At 47.0% G+C, this 24,247-nt stretch overlaps 1 protein-coding gene across 1 annotated transcript in view; it reads right to left on the bottom strand.

Moving 5' to 3' along the window:
• UNC5D (unc-5 netrin receptor D) overlaps window positions 1-24,247 on the bottom strand; it is a 549,276-nt gene that overhangs the window by 243,898 nt on the left and 281,131 nt on the right. The window contains 1 exon segment of the mRNA XM_029603886.1: window positions 7,753-7,977. Coding sequence (XP_029459746.1) covers window positions 7,753-7,977 — 225 coding nt within the window.

The following is a 24,247-nucleotide window of genomic DNA, read 5'->3' as shown; positions in this document are numbered from 1 at the left end:
ATAGGAACAAGGAGTCCAACGCGAGAATGATGAGATGGTTCATGGCTGTACAGCCCTTCAACTATAAGATATGACATAGGGCAGGAAGGGAGAATGCCAATGTGGATTTCCAGTCAAGAGAAGTGTCCCTTGTACAGGCAGATGCTCTCCCGGCAAGGCTGAGCTGAGAGGAAGGGTATGTGAAGGAGTGTACAGAAAAATTCCCTCAGACTACCTTAACCTGGTGCACAGCTGTCGCACCCGGTACTCCTTAAGGTTGAAATCCACAGGGAATCCTGGGTGAAGGGAGGAGCCCTTCACCAAAGTATAAGACCTCAGAGACTAGAAGGGTTAGATGGGCCCTGGGGAAAAGAGAAAGTCGCACCGTATGAAAAGTCCTGCTACATTTGAGGTTGAGAGTGACATTGTTAAAACCTGCTAGCTTAAAATTGGGAACTTGCCTGAAATCAAGGTGAGCTGCCTCCAAATATTTATTCTTGCTTTGGAGTAGTAGCCTAGTGGTCAGAGCAATGGGCCCTGAACCAGGGAAGCCAGGCTTCAGTTCCCATGCAGTGATTACTAAAGGCAAATTACCTCTCCCTCTGGCAAAAAAAATGCGGTGAAAAATCTTTGATGGACTGAAGGTGGCTCACCAGGTTAAGTTTCAGTGTCAGTAAAACTTTCTCTGTCTCCATCTGCTGGAAGGGAGGCAAAACCCAGGAATCTGGACTGATCTGCAGTACTACAGGAATGAGAATTATCAGGTAAATACCAATTTTCCTATACAGACAGATATAGATACATTTTGGAGGCAAAGTGGAGTAGCCTAGTGGTTAGAGCATTGGGCTATGAACCAGTGAGATCAAAGCTCAAACCCCACTGTTACTCCTTGTGACCTCAGGCAAATTACTTTACCCTCCACTGCCCTTAGACCTGTCTACAGGCTAGATAGTGAGTACAGTCAACAAATTTACTTAAGAAATGTTCTTGAAGCCAAATTTAGGCTCTTAGGTAGAAAGCTTAATCCAGAACCTCCAGGGTAGCATTCTCTGAAATTCTCCCTTTTCCACGCGCAGGTCACCAGAGGCAGGCAGAGCTCCAGAGTCTCAATGCGTGGATGAGACGATGGTGCAAGGAGAAGGAATTCAGTTTTGTAAGGAACTGGGGAACCTTTTGGGTTAGGGGGAGTCTTTCCCGAAAGGATGGGCTCCACCTTAACCAGGGTGGAACCAGACTACTGGCACTAACCTTTAAAAAGGAGATAGAGCAGCTTTTAAACTAGAACAAAGGTGAAAGCCGACAGTCGCTCAGCAGCGCATGGTTCGGAGGAAGGTATCTTCAAAGGATACTAATGATGCATTAGAATTAGGGCATCCCGACAGTGAGGTTCCAATAAGAAAAGTAGTCCAAGTGCCTGTAACTAAAAACTCACCTGAGCTAAAAAATTCTAACTTATCCGTATCAATTAAAAAGCAGAATGAAAATACAAACAAAAAACAAACTTTGAAATGTTTGTATGCTAATGCCAGAAGTCTAAGAAGTAAGATGGGAGAATTAGAATGTATAGCAGTGAATGATGACATATACTTAATTGGTATCTCAGAGTCATGGTGAAAGGAGGATAACCAATGGGACAGTGCTATACCGGGGTACAAATTATATCGCAATGACAGAGAGGAGCACCCGGGAGGCGGTGTGGCACTTTATGTCCGGGATGGTATAGAGTCCAACAGGATAAACATCCTGCATGAGACTAAATGCACAATCGAATCTTTATAGGTAGAAATCCCTTGTGTGTTGGGGAAGAGTATAGTGATAGGAGTATACTACCGCCCACCTGACCAAGATGGTGAGACAGACAGTGAAATGCTAAGAGGAATTAGGGAAGCTAACCAAATTGGGAGTGCAGTATTAATGGGAGATTTCAATTACCCCACTATTGACTGGGTAAATGTAACATCGGGACATGCTAGAGAGATAAAGTAACAGGATGGAATAAATGACAGATTTATGGAGCAATTGGTTCAGGAACCGATAAGAGAGGGAACAATTTTAGATCTAATTCTCATTGGAGCACAGGATTTGGTGAGAGAGGTAACGGTGGTGGGGCCGCTTGGCAACAGTGATCACAATATGATCAAATTTGAATTAATGACTGGAAGGGGGACAGTAAGCAAATCCACGGCTCTAGTGCTAAACATTCAAAAGGGAAACTTTGATAAAATGAGAAAAATATTTAGAACAAAACTGAAAGGAGCAGCTACAAAGGTAATAAGTGTGCAAGAGGCGTGGACATTGTTAAAAAATACCATCCTAGAAGCACAGTCCAGATGTATTCCACACATTAAGAAAGATGGAAGGAAGGCAAAACGATTACCGGCATGGTTAAAAGGTGAGGTGAAAGAGGCTATTTTAGCCAAAAGATCTTCATTCAAAAATTGGAAGAAGGATCCAACAGAAGAAAATAGGATAAAGCATAAGTGCTGACAAGTTAAATGTAAGACATTGATAAGACAGGCTAAGAGAGAATTTGAAAAGGAGTTGGCCGCAGAGGCAAAAACTCATAGTAAAAACTTTAAAAAATATATCCGAAGCAAAAAGCCTGCAGGGGGGTCAGTTGGAACGTTAGAAGATAAGGCCATCGCGGAAAGATTAAATGATTTCTTTGCTTCGGTGTTTACTGAAGAGGATGTTGGGGAGATATTCGTTCCGGAGGTTTTCATGTGTAATAATTTAGATGGACTGAGCCAAATCACGGTGAACCTAGAAGATGTGGTAGGCCTGATTGACAAACTGAAGAGTAGTAAATCACCTGGACCAGATGGTATACATCCCAGGGTTCTGAAGGAACTACAAAATTAAATTTCAGATTTATTAGTAAAGATTTGTAACCTATCATTAAAATCATCCAGAAGACTGGAGGGTGGCTATGGTAACCCCAATATTTAAAAAGGGCTCCAGGAAAAATAGTGGAAAGTGTTCTAAATATCAAAATCACAGAACATATAGAAAGATATGGTTTAATGGAACAAAGTCAGCATGGCTTTACCCAAGGCAAGTCTTGCCTCATAAATCTCCTTCACTTTTTTGAAGGGGTTAATAAACGTGGATATAGGTGAACTGGTAGATGTAGTGTACTTGGATTTTCAGAAGGCATTTGACAAAGTTCCTCATGAGAGGCTTCTAGGAAAAGTAAAAAGTCATGGGATAGGTGGCAATGTCCTTTTGTGGATTACAAACTGGCTAAAAGTCAGGAAACAGAGAGTAGGATTAAATGGACAATTTTCTCAGTGGAGGGGAGTAGGCAGTAGAGTGCCTCAGGGATCTGTACTGGGACCCATGCTTTTCAATATATTTATAAATGATCTGGAAAGGAATACGATGAGTGAGGTAATCAAATTTGCAGATGATGCAAAATTATTCAGAGTAGTTAAATCACAGGCGGATTGTGGTAAATTGCAGGAAGACCATGTGAGACTGGAAAATTGGGCATCCAAATGGCAGATGAAATTTAATGTGGATAAGCGCAAGGTGCACAGACGTTCAGATACTTGAAAGGTTTTAATGATCCAAAGTCAACGACAAACCTTTTCTGTTGGAAAAAAATCAGCAGAACCAGGGGTCTCGATTTAAAACCAACAGGGAGGAAGACTCAGAATCAATGTCAGGAAGTATTTCTTCATGGAGAGGGTGGTGGATGCCTGGAACGCCCTTCCGGAGGAAGTGGTGAAGACCAAAACTGTGAAGGATTTCAAAAGGGCATGGAATAAACACTGTGGATCCATAAAGCTTGGAGGATTGGAATGAAGAGAAGAGGTAGGGGGGTGGCTTGCGGGAATGACAGCTACTACCTGGTTATTAATTTCCTTATTCAATAAACATACACACAGTTAATGCGACTCCAACATTGCTCTATGCTTCAACGGCAAGAGGAAATGTGCAAAAAAGGATTTGCATCCACAAAAAAGCAGGGGAGTAGCTTGCTTGTTACGGCGGTTACTACCCCAAACCAAATAAGCCTGATACTTCCAAATAAGCCTGATACTTCACTTTCAATGCACATCCAGCATAGCTCTCTGCTTCAACGACAGGGAGGATGAAGAAAAGATTATTTATATTCAGACAACAACCAACAAGGAATGAATTACATAGTTTGTGTAAACAAATAAGCATGGGTGTAGCTTGCTTGTTATGGCGGTTACTACCCCGAATCAATTAAGCCTGATACTTCACTTGGAATACATATCCAGCGCAGCTCACTGCTTCAACGGCAGGGGGGGTGAAGAAAAAAGGATTTATATTCAGACAAACAACAAGGACTGAATTGCACAGGCAGGGTAAACAAGCGTGGGAGTAGCTTGCTTATTACGGCGGTTACTACCCCAAACCAATTAGCTAGATACTTGACTTAGATGCAGCTCCAGCACTGCTGTCTGCATTGATGGTGGGGGTGGAAGGGAATTGGAACCAAAAAGTTACTTATAAGGGCCAAGAGTAACAGATAAGTATGAAAACAATTAGGTGTGAAAGCTTGCTGGGCAGACTGGATGGGCCGTTTGGTCTTCTTCTGCCGTCACGTCTGTGTTTCTATATGTTTCTATGTAGAGGTTAGGACTGTTCAGCTTGGTGTTTCAAATCATGAGAGGTCTAGAATGGGTAAATGTGAATCGGTTATTTACTCTTTTGGATAATAGAAGGACTAGGGGGCACTCCATAAAGTTAGCATTGGCACTTTTAGAACAAATCGGAGAAAGTTCTTTTTCACTCAACTCACAATTAAACTCTGGAATTTGTTGCCAGGGAATGTGGTTAGTGCAGTTAGTGTAGCTGGGTTTTAAAAAGGTTTGGATAAGTTCTTGGAGGAGAACTCCATTACCTGCTATTAATTAAGTTGACTTAGTATCAGTAGCATGGGATAGACTTAGTTTTTGGGTATGTGCCAGGTTCTTATGGCCTGGATTGGCCACTGTTGGAGACAGGATGCTGGGCTTGATGGACCCTTGGTCTGACCCAGTATGGCATATTCCTATGTTTTTATGTTCTTTCCTTTTTTAATTGTGAGGTACTTGAAGCCAAGGTGAGCTACCTAAATTGTTTTGTTTTGCAGTGCACTAAACCTTTTGTGTTTTCACTATAAATAAACCACACTTAAGAAACAGCCAGAGTCCACCTCCTTTTTTCCTCTGGCTGTTCCCAAACTGCTACCACTTGAGTTCTCATACCTTCCTCCAATTCTGGTGTTCTGTACATTTCCTGAAGCTCCCCAGGCACTGATAAGTACAGAGAAAAAATATTTAGCTAACTTTTGCTATTTAATCCTTCCTATTTTACCTGTTATTTCTTGCAAACTGAATCTTTTTCTGTTCACTGCTTCCACGTTTTGTCAATAAACTCAGTAGTTTATTAACTCTCCCTGATTCATTATCCCAGTATTTTTTCTGTAATCGGTCTGTAGGTGCATTTCTAGGAATTGTGTGAATCCTAGGAATTGTGTGGTCTCAGTTTCCCTAGAAACCAACAGGGAAGAGCTTACAGGCAGGGTACTTACCCAGAGGCAAGTGAGAACCTAGTTGGCAGGTGGGAGGCTGCAGTGCAGGGGCATGTGAACAGGTGTAGGCAGGCCTAAAACGTACTGGGCAGGAGCCTCAGATTAACTGGGTGTTAGTGGGGGTTCCACTGAGGCAGTACATGACAACCTCAAAGTGAACTACAACAAAAAATAGTAAAATACAAATACAATACTAAAATGGCATAAAACTCTTGAAAACCCACCCATAAGGCAAAGTCCAAATGAAAAAAAAACAAACCCAAGCCAAGGAAGTATTGGCCCATGTTCTCACTGCTAAAAGGCCGGTCTTAATTTTAATGATACATTCATTAATTTCAAGCATTTTAATATGACTTACCTGAGGACCCCCCCTCCTCTCCAGCTTCCCATCCACCGTGGTATTTACAAGAACAATACTGCAAACAGCGTGGGCATGAGCAAAGTCCACAGATACTCTTACCTGTGGATTTTGCACCTATTTCAAAGGGAAAGCGGGTGCAGAGCTTCCCTTTGAAAAAAGCACCGATTTGCACCTGCTTTTCCTGCAGATACTTTTTCCCCCTGCCAAAACGACATGTGTTGTCACCTCCCACGACCGACCCCCGCCCCCTCGAACGCCACCACAAAAATGCGAGTAAAGTATATGAGTTGTGGAACGACGCACAGGGCAGGCTATTTTCAGACAGCCCGGTTTGCACGGGCAAATGGCTTTTGAAAACTGGCCTCATTAAAACGACAGAGGATCAGTTAGAAATGAGTTGAGCCCGCTGTGTATTACTCTTAACTTTCTTGTAAAGTGTCCCAGTGGCTGAACAGAGGCTGGAGGTACAGGGAATTACCTATATGAGCAGCTCCATGCTTGCCCAGCGTCCCCTTGTGCCTGGGCGGCTGTACGCCCGTATGAAGCACTAAGTCCCACCTTCCTAAACAACTGTACAAATTGTAACCCGCACTCTCTCTTCTGCAGCCTAATCTTGCAAACTAGAACCTTCTGCCTTTGGCAGCGATGTGCTGTGCACTGCTGGGTGGCTTTGTCACTAATGTTGGCATCGGATGAATTAATTGCACTGGATGTGCCATGCATAACAGAATAGCAAAGAAGCTTCAGCTCTTTTCAAATGTATTTGTTTAAATGAGAAGGCGGCGGGCAGTGGCGGGGATTACTGGACTTCCATCTTGATTGGGAGCAGGAGGTGGGGGGGAGGGGTGGAGAGTCTTTGGCAACTTCTAGCAGGTTTAACCTTTGGTGGAGGGGGGGGGGGGGGCGCGCTAGGATGGTGTAAAAGAGGGCCAGGGTTACTTAAATTTCAATACAGTGCAAACCTGAGTGTTTGAGGGATAAGAGGAAAGGGAAAGGCAGGAAGGAACAGACTGGACAGAGCTTAGCTTGTTCCACGTCCCTTGTCACAGGCATGGGCCCCCTCTGTTAACTTCTCTTCCCTGGACATCTCATGACCTCACTCGCTCTGATTTCTCATTCTCCCGCCTACACCTGTGCTACTCTGTCAGTCCCTCGCCGTCGCAGGTCCCTTTCTTTCCACGTTTTCTCTCTGCCCCCCTTCCACTAGACGAGCAACATTCAGAATGGCCCACTCGTCTCCAGCTTCGCACAAGGCTTCCCGATCTGCCTTTGTAAACATCCCCTCCTCAGATCTGCAACCCGTCCTCAGCTTTTGGCCTTCTTTCATCGTTTACACTGAGTCATGTATCGACGGGACAGTTTCATAATTGCATTGGCGCTACCGACTCTGGAGAAGGGCGCTAGAGAAGAGATGCATGCTAACCGAAGTACAAGCGAGCACACGGAGAGAATATTTCTGCCCGACAGCCATCAGACACATCACTAGAAAATCACAGGGATCCGGGGGGGGGGGGGTGATTTTAAGTCAAAATCAATGCCAAACGGTCAGGGATGGTGAGCCCCTGGGTCGGAATTAAGACCTTAAGCTAGTTGCTGCCGGCTGAAGGATTTCAGGAATTTCCGTAGCCCCTGCACAAGGGATAATAAAGTTATCGCTTTTTTCCTGCCAGATGTTGCGGGGCTAGTCTTCCCTCTGGTGCTGCAATGCATAGGTTTTGGTTTGGTTTTCAGTTAGACAAAATCAGTTACTTGCTTTCTCCCGCCTCTTTCCCCAACCACGCCACACCAGCGCGTTTTGTGGGCGCTCGGGAGTGTTTCTACTCCGTGACCAGAGGCAACCCGGTCCCACCCGTCCGCTGCTCACCTGTGCCGTCGTCCACACTTTCCTCCGACACGTGCTCGTTCTGGTGCACCCACTCGCCGTTGCACTTGAAGAAGATCTGCGTGGCGGGCATGGCGCGGCACCGTAGGCTGATGGGGTTGCTCTTGATGATGTAGGCATCATCCGGCTCCAGCTGAAAGTGTGGCAGGGTACCTGGGGCTGATGGCAAGGACTCCGGAAGGTTTTCACTGTTCTCACCTCCGGCACCTAGGGGGAGGGAACACAAAATTACCGGTCCACACTGGTGATAAAACTTTGACAGGTTCAGTAAAAAAAAAAAACCTTGAATTCAAAAGACGGTTGCAGCACCTCGAGCAATTGAGAACCCTCAGGACCCTTCCTCAGACTGCAACCGAAAACCAATTCCATTTCAAACCACTGCCATATTCAGCGGAGCAGTGACAACACCATGGCAAACCATCGGAGCAGTGCTGTGATCGACTCTCGGGAGAACAGTTGAAACAGACTCAAACAAATGAATACAAAAACGTTTTGCTGCATAATTTTTTTTCTTTTGCCTTCTAAATGTGTTGCACCAAAGACTGGCCCCCCCTTTTCTGTCCACCCTGAGCTGCTCTGCCTACCCATCATTTCTCTCTTACAGCGGTCATGCTATAGCACTTGGATTTAAGGGACGACGTGAGATCTGGTTACTAGAATCTGTAGCTGCATCCAAGTTCGTAGTCCCTTTCCACACACTCTGCACAACCCTGGGCAAGCTATTCCCCACCCGTGCCTTCATTTAACCCACATGGAACCGGGGGGTAACAATAACACTTACAACATCGCCTCCCTTCCTGTTCATCCTTCAGGAATCTTTCGTGCACTTCAGACATGAGAAAAGCACATAGATACTACACAAATCTCACGTGTGCACTTGGATATTCTTTCACTGATTTACCAGGCTGTTTCCCAACCAACCCTCGACCTTACTGTATCGACCTGTGTCAGGTCGATACAGTACGGTCGAGGTAGAAACAGTGAGGTAGTGTCAGGCGCACCCTTCCTCCCCGCACGCACAGTTCTCTTCACTAACTCCCCGATACTCTCCTCTAATCGCATGCAAATGCATGCCGCGGCTTTAAAGCGGTAGGGAAGGGTTATGCCCGCGTAACCCATTTTACTGTATAGGCGCTTAATACAGCGCCTATACAGTAACCTGGGTGCGCTGGTACCTGTCATTTCAAATGACATTTGAAATGACAGGCACCAGGAAGTGTAAAAATCAAAATTTTTAAATACCTGTCGGAGGGCCGCGTGGGTCCAGGCGGCCGGCGGGATCCGGGGGGGCCGGTGGTCGCGTGTTAAATCTAGGCCGCGGGCGGGTGGACGCGCGTTAGTTTCAGACGGCCGCGTGGGTCCAGGCGGCCGGCGGCGGCGGGAGCCGGGTGGTCGCGTGTTAAATCTAGGCCGCGGGCGGGTGGGCGCCTGTTCCAGGCAGCGGCGGCGGGGGGACACGCGTTAGTTCGAGACGGCCGGCGGGCGGCGGGTGGTCGCGTGTTAAATCTAGGCCGGGTCCGCACAGGCGCGCATTCATTCACTGCCGGTGGGGGCTGCCGGAGGCAGCCCCCACCGGCAGTGAATGAATGCGCGCCTGTGCGACCCCTGCGATTCGGCGCTCAAGGCGTGACGTCACGGCATGTGACTGCCTTGAGCGCCGAATCGCAGGGGTCGCACAGGCGCGCATTCATTCATCCAGGCGGAGGAGCTGGTGGCGAAAGCAGCCGGCTCCTCCACCTGGATGAATGAATTCATTCACTGCCGGTGGGGGCTGCCTCTCCGGCAGCCCCCACCGGCAGTGAATGAATGCGCGCCTGTGCGGACCCGGCCTAGATTTAACACGCGACCACCCGCCGCCCGCTGGCCGTCTCGAACTAACGCGTGTCCCCCCGCCGCCGCTGCTGCCTGGAACAGGCGCCCACCCGCCCGCGGACTAGATTTAACACGCGACCACCCGGCTCCCGCCGCCGCCGGCCGCCTGGACCCACGCGGCCCTCCGACAGGTATTTAAAAATTTTTATTTTTTCTTCTGACAGGTTTTATGTGTCCCACATCATTACATTTTCTCGATCATCTCTGTATCGCTTTTTTTTTAAATTGTGTTTTATTGTTTTTGAGTATCTTAAGCGGTGTCGATGGATTTGTTACTAGACTCACAGTCCTAACTCCTACTAGGGGAAGGCGGTAAACTAACACGTTACGGCCGCGGCAAAACAGTGCGTTACTAATGAGAGAACCTGAGTGCCCGTTATGGTATCGGAGGGGAATAGCTAATTCCTTCATTATACAGCTAATTCGTTCATTTACATGCCGGGTGCGGGAAGGGTTACGCGTCTGTTTTAAGAAGCGCTACGGACGCGCAAAACTGGAGACTGTATCGCTGGTTTGCCTTACGCGTCCGAATTGTGCGCAGCGAGCTCGTTACAGACGAGAAATCTTCAACTGAACTTTACTGTATCGAGCTGACAGAATGGGGAGAAAAAGCCTTAAACTCCTCCCCTAAATGTATGAAGTTAACTCAATCCAAGGTAATACCGCTATCTCATCCATCCCATGCTCTCCATCTCCAACACTGTCCCCTCTGTCCTCCTTTCTCATTTTACCCAGGCCAACCGCAACCCACTCTCACCACACACCCGCTTCCTTCCTCCCTTGTCCCTCCCCCACTTCCAGCCCTCCCCTCCCCCAGCTTATGATAGAACACAGAGACCACCCCCCTCCCTCCAATATTTCAACTTCCAAACTCTGCATGCTTTTCATCAAGGGAGGCAGTGAGCGAGCCTCTAGAAATCTCAGCACCTTCTATACGATTTACATGAATCCATTCCTGCAACTGACTCTCTTCTAACCCCCCACCTCTCTCACGCCTCCATCTCTTCTGACTGTGAGCACTATGGGGCACAGACTGCCCTCGGTGTGTGTACATCTTGTCCATTGCTGTGTGCCCTGCTAATGCACTCTTCCCCTCTCTCACTCTCGCTGTATATCCATGTTCACACATAACACAACCACGCTCAGCTTGCTGCTTTCCTCGCTATCTTTTTCTTGATGTTTTCCCTTTCCTAGCTCCTCTGAAAGTTGCTGGAATATCTGCCCTTTTTTTTTTTGGTAGCTTTCAACCTCCTAATCACTTGTCATGGGCTGCGGACAGCTTCAAGGACTCGAAGCCCACTCAGTTATCACAAGACGATGGTTTTATGACCAAAGATCAAGCCATCACAGGCCGCTCCTGTCTCTTTCATTCTCAGAGAATGGCTTTCCACGCAGCAGCTGTGAAGTTTATGCAGTAGGGAAGAAAATACGATGAAGGACTTTAAATCTTTTTATGATGGTTTAACAAAAAAAAAAAAAAAAAAAGTCAAGAAACAATGGAATCCTTTATTTGATGAAGCCTTTACTATTAAGGAGCGGGGAAACTGATATCCAAAAATGACAGAGGTTATCTGGCAAGCTTACATGAGACAGGATGACACTGAAGGGGGGGGGGGGGGGAGGGAAGGGAGGTAAATATATTTAAAAAGATATTCAAAAGAGCGCTGTGCCTCCACACACACAGCCAATTTTCAACCACAGGGTGCCCAAGTGCATTGTCATGGAAGATTGGCTCTGGGGATAAAGGTGCAGGCGCACACTCGCATGCTAAAAGTCACTGTCTCATGCCCAATATCTGTGGACATTTATTAAACTTTGTGTACAGCTTCCAACCCCCGTCCCCCTCCCCCACGCCATATCCCTTTTCAATGTGGCTAAGAGAGCCACCTTTCAGGCAACTAAAAATCCATAAAGGCAGATTCATGTTACCGACCACTCTACACTCAGAGATCCCAAATGAGCCTTTGAAAATGTCCTCTGTGATTATCTGAATTGATTTTCATATCATTAAACAACATCATTGGATACCACTCTGTGTGTGGGTTTACATTTATACCTAGATAAACGGTGAAAGAGAGAGAGAGAGAGAGTGAGTGAGAGTGGGCTATTTCTGTGCGAGACACAGCACTGTTCTAGGCGTATAGATCACACTTTGAGAAACAGTTTGTGAGTCCTGCGTGTAGAAGGGTGCACGGCGCGTAACCTGTTTCAGTGCACGCTTTCACCTGCAGTGGAAAAGGGTTTTCCAGGGCATGGAGTTGGGGGGTGGGGAAAGGATTTACACGCATGCTTTCATTTTTCGGGAGCAGGTGTAACATCCGGGGCATGGTAAGCACGCCTGCAAATTTCTAAAGTGGCCTTGTGCACATTAAGTCCTGTTTGAAAATTCAGGGTAAAATCCAAAGGTAAAAAGTAGCCCACGGCAGGCAGTTACATCAGGTACTCTCAAAGGTGGATATATACGTAGATAAATATGCACACATACCATGTGTGTGCGGGATGAGTGTGAGGAAGGGTTTGGTGACCAGGTGTGTACTGGGCGTATATTTCGTGCATGGGAATAGTGGGGACATATGTTGCAGGGTACGTGTTGGGGAGTGTGCCGGATGTGTGTATTGGGTATGTTGTGTGGGTGGGTGTTGGGGGTGTATACTGGGTGTGGGCATTAAGGCTTCTGTGTTGTGGGGCTCAGTGTGTGTTTTTGTTGGTGGGGGGAGGGGGGGTTCCAGGGGTGGGTACTGGGAGAGGGTTGTGTTTTTTGCACTGTGCTTGGCACGTGCGAGTAGTGGTGGTGCTTGCTCTGTAACTCGGCATTTGCATAGCATGAGGTTTATCAGAACTTTGTCATCTGTGGGAGTGAGAAGCAATTTTCTGGGTCTGCAGTAAATGGAACAGGGCGTAATGAAAGCAGAGAAGAGGCAATCTTCCCAGCCGCCGTGTCCAACCCTCTGGGAGCCAGGGGAAGCGCTGTGAAAGAAAGCCAATCAAGGCAAAAAAGAGGCTGATGCCCATTTCTGTCTCGAGAGAGAGGAAAGGCCGAGATAATTATATTTGTGTGTAATGAGGGAGAGTAAGCAAACCGATTCGCTGGCAGAGCTCTGCTTTGTTCCAAAACTCAGCCTAAAGTTCACTTAATATTCTATCCCGCCAGACTGTCCAACGTGCATCAGGGGGAAGCTTTCCCACTCATGCTTAATATTTATGATGTTGAAAGGAGACATTCCCATCTCAAGCTTTTAGAAACCCAATTACAAAACAGGGGTTTCTTAGCTTAGGCGACATCAACCCCGTGCGGCCCAGAGAGAGGAGACCACAACACAACTGAATAGGTCTACCTGCCACAAGCACCAACACAGATGTCTGTAAGAAAATACTGAGGGTGACTTTCAAACAATTCCATGCAGCTGCATATACGCACGTACATGGCCACATGGAGCAATATAGTATCTTATAACCCATGCACATTATAAAAGATGCATCTCTCTACCCTGCAACATATTCTGCTTCTGCGCGAATACATGCAATGCACCGAATGCGCGTTCTTTATCTACCAATTTTAAAATATAGACACATATATTTTACATGGAAAAAATAAATTAGGACATGCACGCATAAAACCTGATTTACACATGATAGTCAGTATATTTTAAAACACGCACACGTAATTGAAATCATTTTCCCGATTCCTCCACCTGTTCACCCTTCTTCCAAGTCAGCAAGACCCTCCTGTTTCTTCAGCCTGAACTCCCCCAGTTCACCCAGACCTCCTACCCAGACAATAGGACACAATAAACAAGTCTGATATCAATTATGCATTATAATCAGCAAGTGTAAAATTACGCGATTAAATTGTCAAATGTATATGTTTAAAATAGCAACTTCTGCATGCAGCTGTTTGCTTTGTCCCAGAAGGCCCCATAGGCCATCCGTATTTTTGCATGCATATGTGCGCGTGAAACGTAAAGTATGCGTGTCCTTTCGATGTTCATAAAATGGCAATTATGCACACATACGCTGATTTTTAGGTGGCTAACGCTTTAAAAATTCACCCCCTTAGGCACAGCAGTTTTCCTGCTTATTGATGAACAGAAGGCGTCTCGCCTTCCCCCGTTTCTTTCAGCAGGACAGCTCGTTACAGTAGTATCACCTCCAAACCATCGCGGACTCCAGGGTCGGGCAGGGGAAACTGGAACAGTCACAAGCAGGGCACTCGACGATCATTTTTTTTTTCTTGGAGAAACGTTCAGAGGGACATGCAGTCCTCACTCTCACACGGCACATGCAAGCACGCGGGCCCATACAATGCAGGGAATAAGAGTGGTTTCTGAGGCGGTTGGGTGCTGTCGGTCGGTCTGGCCACCTGGCTGGCGGAGGGCTGTACATCAATGGAAACAGGATCAAGAGTGCAACAGTGGTCAGGTGCAGCAAATATATTCCTGTCAAAACCAGATTACTGGGAAAATAATACCTAGAACCAATAACACAGGAATGCAGTACTAATACCTTACCAAGTGCGTGTCACTAAAGACTAAACTCAAAGCAAAACTAACCTGGACATGGCCATGGTTTGGCGCCTTAGGACCATCCTGAGATAAATAGTGAAAATACGATAAACCAAAGCAAATCTGCAGTTATAGAACATTTCTTCAAGAGCACAAAAATTCTGCCGAACAATATTACAGGCTTCCAAAGACAAACCGTCATGATTACTTCTCATTCGGCATCAAAGCTTAAGACTTCTGGGGCCTGTGCCCACATTTAATGCACATTAACACTGGCGTTAATTAACACTCATAGACAACACATGTCATTTGTATGTGTGTTGGCATTACCTTGTGGTAAGGTAATGTGCACACAAATGACCTAATTAAAGCAAAAATGGATGCTAATGGATTCCTTAAGTATTAACGCTGGATGCTTAACTGCACTAAAAGGGTTAATGTGTGCCACTTAACGCAGGAGAATAAACTGCTCTTCAGGGGGTGTGCTGGGTCTCCGGTGCATGAAAATCCGTCTCCTGCATATTCATGATAGACATCCAAAAGACAAGACTGGCCGGTGCGACTCCAGGGCAGGGCTGAGAATCGCTGCCTTCTAGCCTGGGTGGCGAAAAACTACAGGACCCACCTCAAAGGTTCTGCCCCCCCTCCAGGCCGATCCAATATGATTCAGCGCCCGCTTCTTTTAACGCGCACCGATCCACCTCTCCCGGACGCCAGATTTAATATTTAGATCGGGTGCTGCGTTAAAAGGGAGGCGCTAGGGGAAATCGTGCGCCCGTAGAGCCTCCTTGACAGCGGGCGCCCAGGAGAGGTGGCTGTCAGCGGGTTAGGAAAACGGACGCACGTTAATTGAGCAACCCTTTTCCTAACCTGACCGCGGCACAATTTTGTTTTTTTTAATTCTCCTATTTCAGTTCCTCAACTTAATATTGCAACAATATTAAGTCATGAGAACCAAAAAAAGAAATTGAAAAGCAGCGTTTTCTGCTTTTCTGTAATTTTTGTGGGTTAAAATGCGTGCGTCGTGCACATTTTTTTTTTTTTGCCTCGGGGGAAATAGGTAATATAGCCTCAGCCTCACAAGCCTGTTTTGCATCAGGGGTTATGGACATGCGTCCAAAACACACGTCCAATCGTGTGTTGAGCCGTGCACTGTGGACATCAGCCTGCTAGTGCCTTACTGCTTAATACCAGCCTGTGCCCTAGTTCCACCCCCTTCAAAAAAAAAAAAAAAAGCAACCCACAAAATTGCATGCTGCACTCTTAAAAACAGTCGAAGTGAGACTGCACAGTTTACCACTGTGGGAGGTATGGGGGTCACGTTCTGGCAACAATTCTCATAGAACGGTAAGCCACGTTCAGTGAACTGGTCACCAAAGATGAGTGCAGCAATTACACTGAAATCATTGGAGAAATGGAAATTTAAGCTGCACCTCCCCACTTCCTGCATCGCTGTCTTTCAAATAAAGGTCAACAAACATGCTGTAGGCCAGACTTTTTTATTGGACTAGCTGGAAGTTAAGTAAGTTCAAATAAGAAGGTCTGACCTACAACATGTTTGCTGATCATTATTTCTATGGTATCTAACAGGCCTGACATGGCAATCCACATGAAATTATTCATGAATTTTTCGTAAAGCTCCAGACTGGCTTGCAAATTGTTCCTGCCTCTTTAGAATCAAAAGCATTCAGGAGACAAGCAAGCGTGGGGAAATGGAATCGCCTTGAATGCTTTCACACACTGACATTTTGCTGGTTGGTAGAGCGTCAACATGACCTCCCTGACCCCAATCCCCGCCCCACCAACACAAAAGCCCAGAGCCAGCTGCTGATGCTCTGTGGAGCATCTCACCTTCCCCTCATTAGCATCGCGCTCACTAGAATCACCTCAGGCTCCCAAATTAATATCGCAAGCGCATTTCTGTTTACTGAGCTTCAGACCAACAGCTTGCAGGATCCAACGCTCTGCGAGACAGTACCATATTGTTTGGGAAATTAGCCACAATGTTGTGCATAAATATGCAAAGCAAAATTAGAGACGGGGAAAGTGCATCACAGAAATCCTTGCAGAGCAGGTGGCAAGAAGACAAGGGACTACAAAAAAATGCCACACTGGCTGTCCCCTTTATCTTATGCAAAGCTGAACAATAAGCAAACATTCAGTTTACATTTTCCAGGAGGTTCAGAGACACTATCCATAGCTCTGACGCATTCTACGAGCCCAGGTAATCTAAGCTCCAATCACAAAAGACTGTTCACTTTCCCTAAGTTCGTACATCTAGAATAGCAGGCAAGGAGTGAGATCCATTGCTAGAACTGTGTGGTGGGGCTCTCAGTACTGGAATAGAAGGGGGTGCTGCAGGGAAGGGGTGGAGCAGGCTTGTAGAGGTTCCGCATGGGAGGGTTTCCGCACTGGAACAGTAGGGGGTGCTGTAGGGCAGTAGGGAGGTGCACTGATGCAGACACATGAAAGGTCTCAGTGCTAGAATAGTAAGAGAGCTGCCGCACAGGATCAAAGACCGCCAACTCACTTGCTCTAAGAAGACAATATCAGTCAGGAATCGCTGACCTGAGACATCTGAATTGTGCCCATAACCTTGTGCCAATGCCCCGGAGCCATCCAGTCTCTCTTCCTATCAGTGAAGCTGACATACCCCCATGTAACCCAATCGGCGCTAAGAGCTGGTGAAGGCTCATAAGCCTCCGCTCTGACTTTATAACTAGTAATAGACCCTGATGGAAAGCACAGCCAGTTTAATATCTATAAATTGGAATTATGCACATATCAACATATTGAGGAAATCACATTTCAGAGTTCAGATAAGTAGAAGTTAGCCTAAAAGCCAGACATTTCAAAACAGGCTGCTTTTCTGTGATAATATTGAAGAATTATTTACACAAGTTACTGCACATTTATTTCACAGTTTTTTTTCCCTTCGCAGGAAATTGCCAGAAGGGATGAATTTTGTCTCCCACAGTCGGTAGAACAATTTTCCACCTGTCACCTGAAATATCTTGATGGGGAGGATTACAGTACAGGCGCAGGAAGTTGATGCATTCAGGGGAAATAGTTCTAACAAAACTAATATTCTGATATCAACAGCCGGCAAGGCAGCGTTTATAGACTGCATTTACAGGGTATTATGCAAACAGCGAGGACAGGGAAGGTTTTCGGTTATATAACAGGGCCCCCGGAGACCTCTGGGGCTCTGCAGGACACAGAAGGCAAATCTGATTACAGGGTGAGGACGCTGACGACCGTGCCCTTACAGTTTGCCCATCTATAACCGGACAACTGCAGCCCATCTTAAAACCTAAACAAAGCAAAAAGGATTTATCTTCCTACTGTGCAGCTTCCCCACGACCACACCCTTCCCTCCGTTACCTGAGATCCTCACCTAACTCACAGCAGCCTGCTCTGGAAATGTTTTCACATGTGAGATTAAGGTAGCTGATAAACTCCCAAAAATTATTAAGGGGATAAGGGAAGGTGGAGTAAAACAAGTTGTTCGCTAGATCTGTTAAATATGTATTTCAAATAACCATTTTGAAAGGGGCATAAAACATTGTGTGCCATATGGTCAAGCATGTAGATATGTGCCCAAGGTGGCATTTCTGTGCATTACTTTATGGTCACACTCTAGTGTTCATTCTTCTCTAAGTACAGTCATCATTCCTGAACTTTGTTTGCAGTCCATCCCCTAGGCCCACACGCATCACAAAAGCCTCTAACTCTGCTCAAGAGTCAGTTGCCACAATATGGGCAAAGAGCTTTGACCTAGCCAGCTGCCCATCTGAAGACTGGAGAAGATCCTCGCCACTGAGTTACCTTTACCTCGGCACAGGCTGAGAGAGCGAGAGAAAGAGAATGTCAGGGCAAAAACAGCATTTGGTGGGCCTTGAACCCGGCTCCAGCCAGCCAAAGGCTGGTGTGGTGCTAATGAGGCCACAGAGTAACTTAAATTGAGGCAGCTTCATACCAGGGCTAGCCTGGAACATGGCCCCGCCCCCGAGGATCCGAATTGGTCCTCGGTGAGCTTAAAGGGTTGCTGGGAAAGGCCCAGTGTTCGGGCAGTCAATGGCTGAGGGCTATGGTGGAGCTGGACTCCTAACTGGAATGCTGTTGAAGCAGACAAACTGGAAATAAACCTGTGTCCCGCAAATACAAACCCCTTGCATTCACGTGGAAAAGAGAACTGTATTGTGTCCAAAGGGCCCTAACCTGACAGGGTCTGGATTGTTCACAACAAACTAGTAAACCCTCACCAGTCACAGGCAAAGCCCAAGAGGAGAAAAATCTGAACACCACTTGGAAGAAAGGGGAGTTCACTCTCCAGCCAGGCCCTGCAGTCCCCATCCATCCAACTTCATGACAGACAGCACCTAGATACAATCAGGGCTCTCATGCATGCTGCAGCACCACAAGCTCATTTTCCTATTGAGAATGTGGCATGGGAATCTTTTGCTCATGACCTTTAGGCTCTAAGGAAGGAGGTACAGAAAGCAACGTCCCCAAGCTGAGCCAGTAAGGCATCCCCGCTTCTTGCAGCCAGGTTGCTCAAATGCTTTCCTTGGCTGCCTCACTCATTCACAGCACCCAACGAAGGACTTGGGGTAATGGGGCAGCAGGAGACCTACAAGTTACATGGATAAAGCCGTGCCGTTACTTTCTTTACTAACCCAGCAATTTTGAAAGAAAAAGTAATCCTCACCGGAGCCATTTAGAATGCCGGGGTCAACCATAAATAATTAAAACCAAAAAGGCTCCTGAAACAAAACCCTATAAATAGCCCCAGCCAGCAGCTGTGGGGCACAGATCGCATTCAAGGGGGTTCCAGACTGGTGCAGCAGAAAAGAATGAAAGGTTAAAATCGCAGAGTGAAAATGGGTCAAACCTTCTAGCCTGCACCAGTTGGCGATGGGAGAAATAGGCTGAGTTAGTCTCCTCCCCTAACCCAGGGCGGATTTCCCATCCTGTAGGCAGAGGGTTTCTGAGCGGACGTCACCGAGCTCCATGACATGATCACTTTGGACAAATAAGATACAGGTCTCATGATGATTTTTTTTTTTTTTTATGCTTGCTGTATTTATTTTACTTTCACTTCCTGGAAGACAAATCATCAGGTTCGGCACCTACAAGAGGTTTGCTGAAAAATGTCAGTGCTGGTTCCTTTGTTGTTTTACCCTGTTACAATGACAGAGGATAATGTTGCATACCCCTACAGAGTGCGGTTTTTACACTTTCTCCTCTTAAGACACGTGTGTATATATAGGGATTGGGGGGGGGGAGGGGAGAGAGCAGGGCAGGTGCTGGATATTCTGGTCTCCCCTCCTTTATTTCACATTCTTTGGTGCTCATCTTAGAACTACCTTACCAGGGGAAATATTTCAAGTCAGTTCCTTCCCAAGACCTGCCAAACGGAGTCAGACTAGACCAAAGGTCCAGCGAACCCCAGCATCCTGTCTCTGAACAGCCTTCTGTTTGGAAATTCTGGCACTCTTTCAGGATTAAGTGAGCATCTTGTGGAACATATAAAGAACAGTAGTCATGTCCAACCAGTGACTTGCATATGTAGGTAAGACTTGCAAGTCCTACAACAGTGACATATGCAGCGCAAAGAACTTGCTTTTACAGAACAGGACTCTTATTGAACCAATGAAAGAATTATGTGGACATTTATTTATGTATTTGATACACCACTTTAACCAAAACATCTGCGCGGTCAAGATGATGATGTGAATGACGCATGAAGCCAATGTAGGTCCTGTCTTGAGATATGACCTAAACGCTGGGGCGGATTCCGGATGAAGACCGGCCCGGGGATTTGCCGCCCAGGCCGGCCCAGGAGATACCACGTGGTCTGCCGAGCGCGGCTCTGTCACGGCCGCGCTCGGCAGACCACGTGACTAGAGCGACCGGCCCACCGGGGGATGCCCGATCCCCCGATTGGCCAATCCGCCCCTGCCTAAGCGACCTATGTGACCCCCAGAGCTTGTGCATGATAAACAGCAGGAGTGTCAGAGCCTGCAAAGAATCTAGCTTACACCTAAACCAGTAAAAGTTACTAGAAATCAGCTGTACAAACCTGTCTGCACGGACCCTTACCTGAAACCCAGCATGGGCGTTCAAAAAGCAAAAGCCATGCAATCTCTCCTGACAATATGTTTTCCAAGTTACTGGACTAAAAGTTCAAAAGGACATACTTCAAGGCCATTTCTATGCGTAACTAGCGATTTACCTATGTAAGTTGGATCTCTGAAATGTGCCCTCCCTCAATATGGCTAAGAGTGCAGGTGGTGAGCCACAACCTGCATACTTTTAGCCTCATTTATAAAAGGTGGGGGAAGGAAAACACCACAGATAAGATTGCGTTTTTGACTTCACACACATGCAGGTTATTTCCCATGGAAAAGAGTGCCCACACCAAAAGCAGGTGTTACAGTTTTGGCTGCAGTGCAACCGCCTCACCACCAGGGGTCCCTCTAGTGCTGGCTTTCCGGACAGGCCCAGTCCATCTTATCTGTCCACTCTGTGCTCTGGGTGTGTCCTTATAACCCTGCCTGACAGTTGCCTCGGTGCTTCGGCATCGAGCTCTCCTGGGCTCCCTGCTCTAGCCCTGCGCGGCCTTCGGGCCTTTCCTTGCCTAGCCCTGCGCGGCCTTCGGGCCTTTCCTTGCCTAGCCCTGCGCGGCCTTCGGGCCTTTCCTTGCCTTGCCCTGCGTGGCCTTCGGGCCTTTTCCTTGCCTTGTGTGGCCTACGGGCCTTCTGACCTGCCTTGCTCTGCTTACAGTGTGTGGCCTACGGGCCTTCTGTGTATGTGTGGCCTACGGGCCTTCTGACCTGCCTTGCTCTGCTTACGGTGTGTGGCCTACGGGCCTTCTGTGTATGTGTGGCCTACGGGCCTTCTGACCTGCCTTGCTCTGCTTACGGTGTGTGGCCTACGGGCCTTCTGTGTATGTGTGGCCTACGGGCCTTCTGACCTGCCTTGCTCTGCTTACGGTGTGTGTGTGGCCTACGGGCCTCCTGTGTGTGTGTGTGGCCTACGGGCCTTCTGTGTGTGCGTGTGGCCTACGGGCCTTCTGACCTGCCTTGCCCTGCTTACTGTGCCCTGACCCAGCCTGAACCTAGACACTGCTTTCTGCCGCCTGCCCTGACCCAGCCTGAACCTAGACACAGCTTTCTGCCGCCTGCCCTGACCCAGCCTGAACCTAGACACTGCTTTCTGCCGCCTGCCCTGACCCAGCCTGGACCCAGACACTGCTATCTGCCGCCTGCCCTGACCCAGCCTGGACCCAGACCCTGTATCAGCCATTCTTGTCTCTCTCAACCTGGAGCCACCCTTCTGGGTGGTGTTCACGACTCCTGACCGGAGCCCAGTCGTAACAGCAGGTGCAAAAGACACATTTCAAAGTGCAAGTGCATGCATACCCTCTCTTTGACACTTGGTGCAAAGTCTGTATGTGAAAAGTGCCCTTTCGCTCTGACCCAGTGCAGACAGATTGAGAACCGCTCCCCCCCCATAAAAAATGTCTGGTCTTGACAAAGATCACGGTGGATTAAACAAGTCTTTAGCATTACACTTGGAAGCACCACACCTTACAGCTGAGCATCTTCAATTTAACACACAATGTGTTTTCCCATTACTTGGTGTAGGTCTCTGTTGCAAGTGAAACAAAAGGTGTTACAAAGGTTAATTGCTTCTAGCAGTGCTGATATTTTTAAGTATGGGCCTTGGATCCTTTCATTGTGTAAAAGCGTTCCTTGTTGGCAAATGAGCCAAATTCTATAACTCTGGGGCATTCTAATCCAAGAGAGTATTCTCTGCCGGTGATGTAAAGCCTATTGTAAATTTTGAACAGATTGCTCCTGTGTATACTCCACTCACGGACTGCAAGAATACATCCAAGAAAAAGCCACCCTCAGTGCTGAAACCCCTTCAGCAAGACTGAGCCAAACAGCATCCGAAGCAGGGCTCTGAATTTGGAGGTGCAGGCATATCCGACCCAAATTTTGCAACAGAATGCTGCTTTATCCTTTATTTATTTATTTGTTTGTTGTTATTTTATCATGCACAAACAACAAGAAGGGAAGATTACAGCCTAACCATTGGAAATGAGCACCGACCTGTACCAATCAGTACCAGCATTCCCTGGGTTCTAGCCCTGGCTCTGCTGCAAACGCTGTGTTTGACCTTGGCCACAGTGCTATAGTTAGAGAATTTAGTTCATGTTGGAACGACAGGAAACACATTCCTCCTCCCCCTCCTTTGTCAAATGGGCAGAAATAACAGTACTGTTTACCAGCTCATCTGGTATTTTGGGCATTGCATGTTCCCTCCTGCTTCCTTTTTGGGCTTTCAGCTCAGTCAGAACTGGCCTCCAATGGGCTACGGCGCCATGAGCCTTCATTCACAGCTATCCGGGGTTATTCCGCTATTGTATATTCCCTTCCAATTCAGACCAGCCGTCGCAGTAGCGGTCCTTAGCCAGGAGCCACAAAGGGCAGCTTCCTCCAGAACCGACTAGCAAGAACCTCATGTTTGGCCACTAGATGTTGCTGAGCAATAGCTAAATCTCCCTCCTACCAGTGGCTGTGAACACTACCTCTGCAGCATCCCCAACTGGCCCAGTAAGCTGAAACCAAGCCTGGGTGTGACTGTCATTCATGAGTTGCCTCAGAAATGAGAGGCCTAGTGCTAGGGGCGTCAAATCCAAGCCAACAATAATGGGACTTCTGCCTATCCCAGCCACCTTCCCTTCAGGTTGAGCTATCCGATGAGGATGGCCAGCGAGGCATGAGAAGTGGGGACTGACCCTGGCACAAACAGGGATGGCAAGGCCTGGTGCAGGGTGAGGTACAGGAATCCAGGAACCCAGTAATAGAGAGCACTGAATGTAGACTCTGAATGCAAAGAAGTCTTCCAGATGCGGGAAAGGAGACAGAACACGAAGACAGGCAGATAGGACAAAACTCTGGCAAATACAGGTATTTGCAGGAAACAAGATGTCCACCAGGGGAAACAAAGGGTAGAAGTACTAGCTAGATAGTCCAAAACTCACAGCGCCACCTGAAGGTTGGGGAAGAATCCAGCTACAGATCATTACACTGGGAAATTGAAACCAGGTCCGCTGCATGGCAGTATGCTGAACCACCAGGCTGACAGTCTAAGATCCCTTTCAATGACACACCCTCTGCCACTGCATTTCTCACGCCTACGTGGGTCACTGTCTTCCTGTACCTCCATTCTAATCTCATTTGCCTGAGTTATAATTCAAGCCAAAACTTTTAAGTTCCAAAATATCTCATTAAACCTAGGTTACGGAATATATTGATTGACTTCAGTCCCTCAAAGATCTGACCAAAGTTGGTCATTCAGTGCTGCTCATGCCTTTTTAATCAGACTTGGCAAGAATAGATTTTAGAATATTGTATGTAGAAAAACACAGAGATGCAAAGAATAGTATACTGTTCATTTCTAAAGAACAATTTTCAAAAGGTCATTGGCTAAAATGGTCCGACTGAAAAACACCCTCCTCAAATGGAGCTAAACGTGGTGCAGATAACTTCATAGCCATAGAAGAAAAGAGAGGGGAAGGAAGATAGCGCACGTTCATTGATTTTCAAATGTACATGTTATTCTGCCCTCCCTTTCCCCCTCCCCCACACACACACACAAACAACAGATTCAAAATATGTAGCCGCTTTTGGTGTGTGTGTACTTATATATGTTAATTTTGAAAGAGAAACCAGGTAGTTTCTCCTTTAAAGTCTGAACGTATTAAGACTGCCAGTGGGCAACTGGAAAATTGCTTTCCCTAATGATTTAAAGAAGACACTCATTATCGATAAATACTGACTGTAGTGACGTGGTAGTCAATGTTTAAATGGGGTGTCCTGCATAGTTCAGGACTTAGCCGGACAAACATGGGCTTTAAAATTTACCACTGCTCTGAATGCTCCAATTTACCTGCCCATCTGTTTAGGAAGATAAAAGTTAGCTCAATAAGTTGGAGGTGCCCTAGGGCAGAGCTAAGTTATACAGCTAACTGGGGACAGCTCAAGGCAATCTGCTGCCTGAGGCGAGGGATGACATGGCACCTCCCC

Source organism: Rhinatrema bivittatum, chromosome 5 (genome assembly GCF_901001135.1).
Source record: "Rhinatrema bivittatum chromosome 5, aRhiBiv1.1, whole genome shotgun sequence".
In the NCBI taxonomy this organism is placed as follows: domain Eukaryota; kingdom Metazoa; phylum Chordata; class Amphibia; order Gymnophiona; family Rhinatrematidae; genus Rhinatrema; species Rhinatrema bivittatum.
The sequence above is the reverse complement of the archived record's forward strand: the minus strand, read 5'-3'. Positions and strand labels throughout refer to the sequence as shown.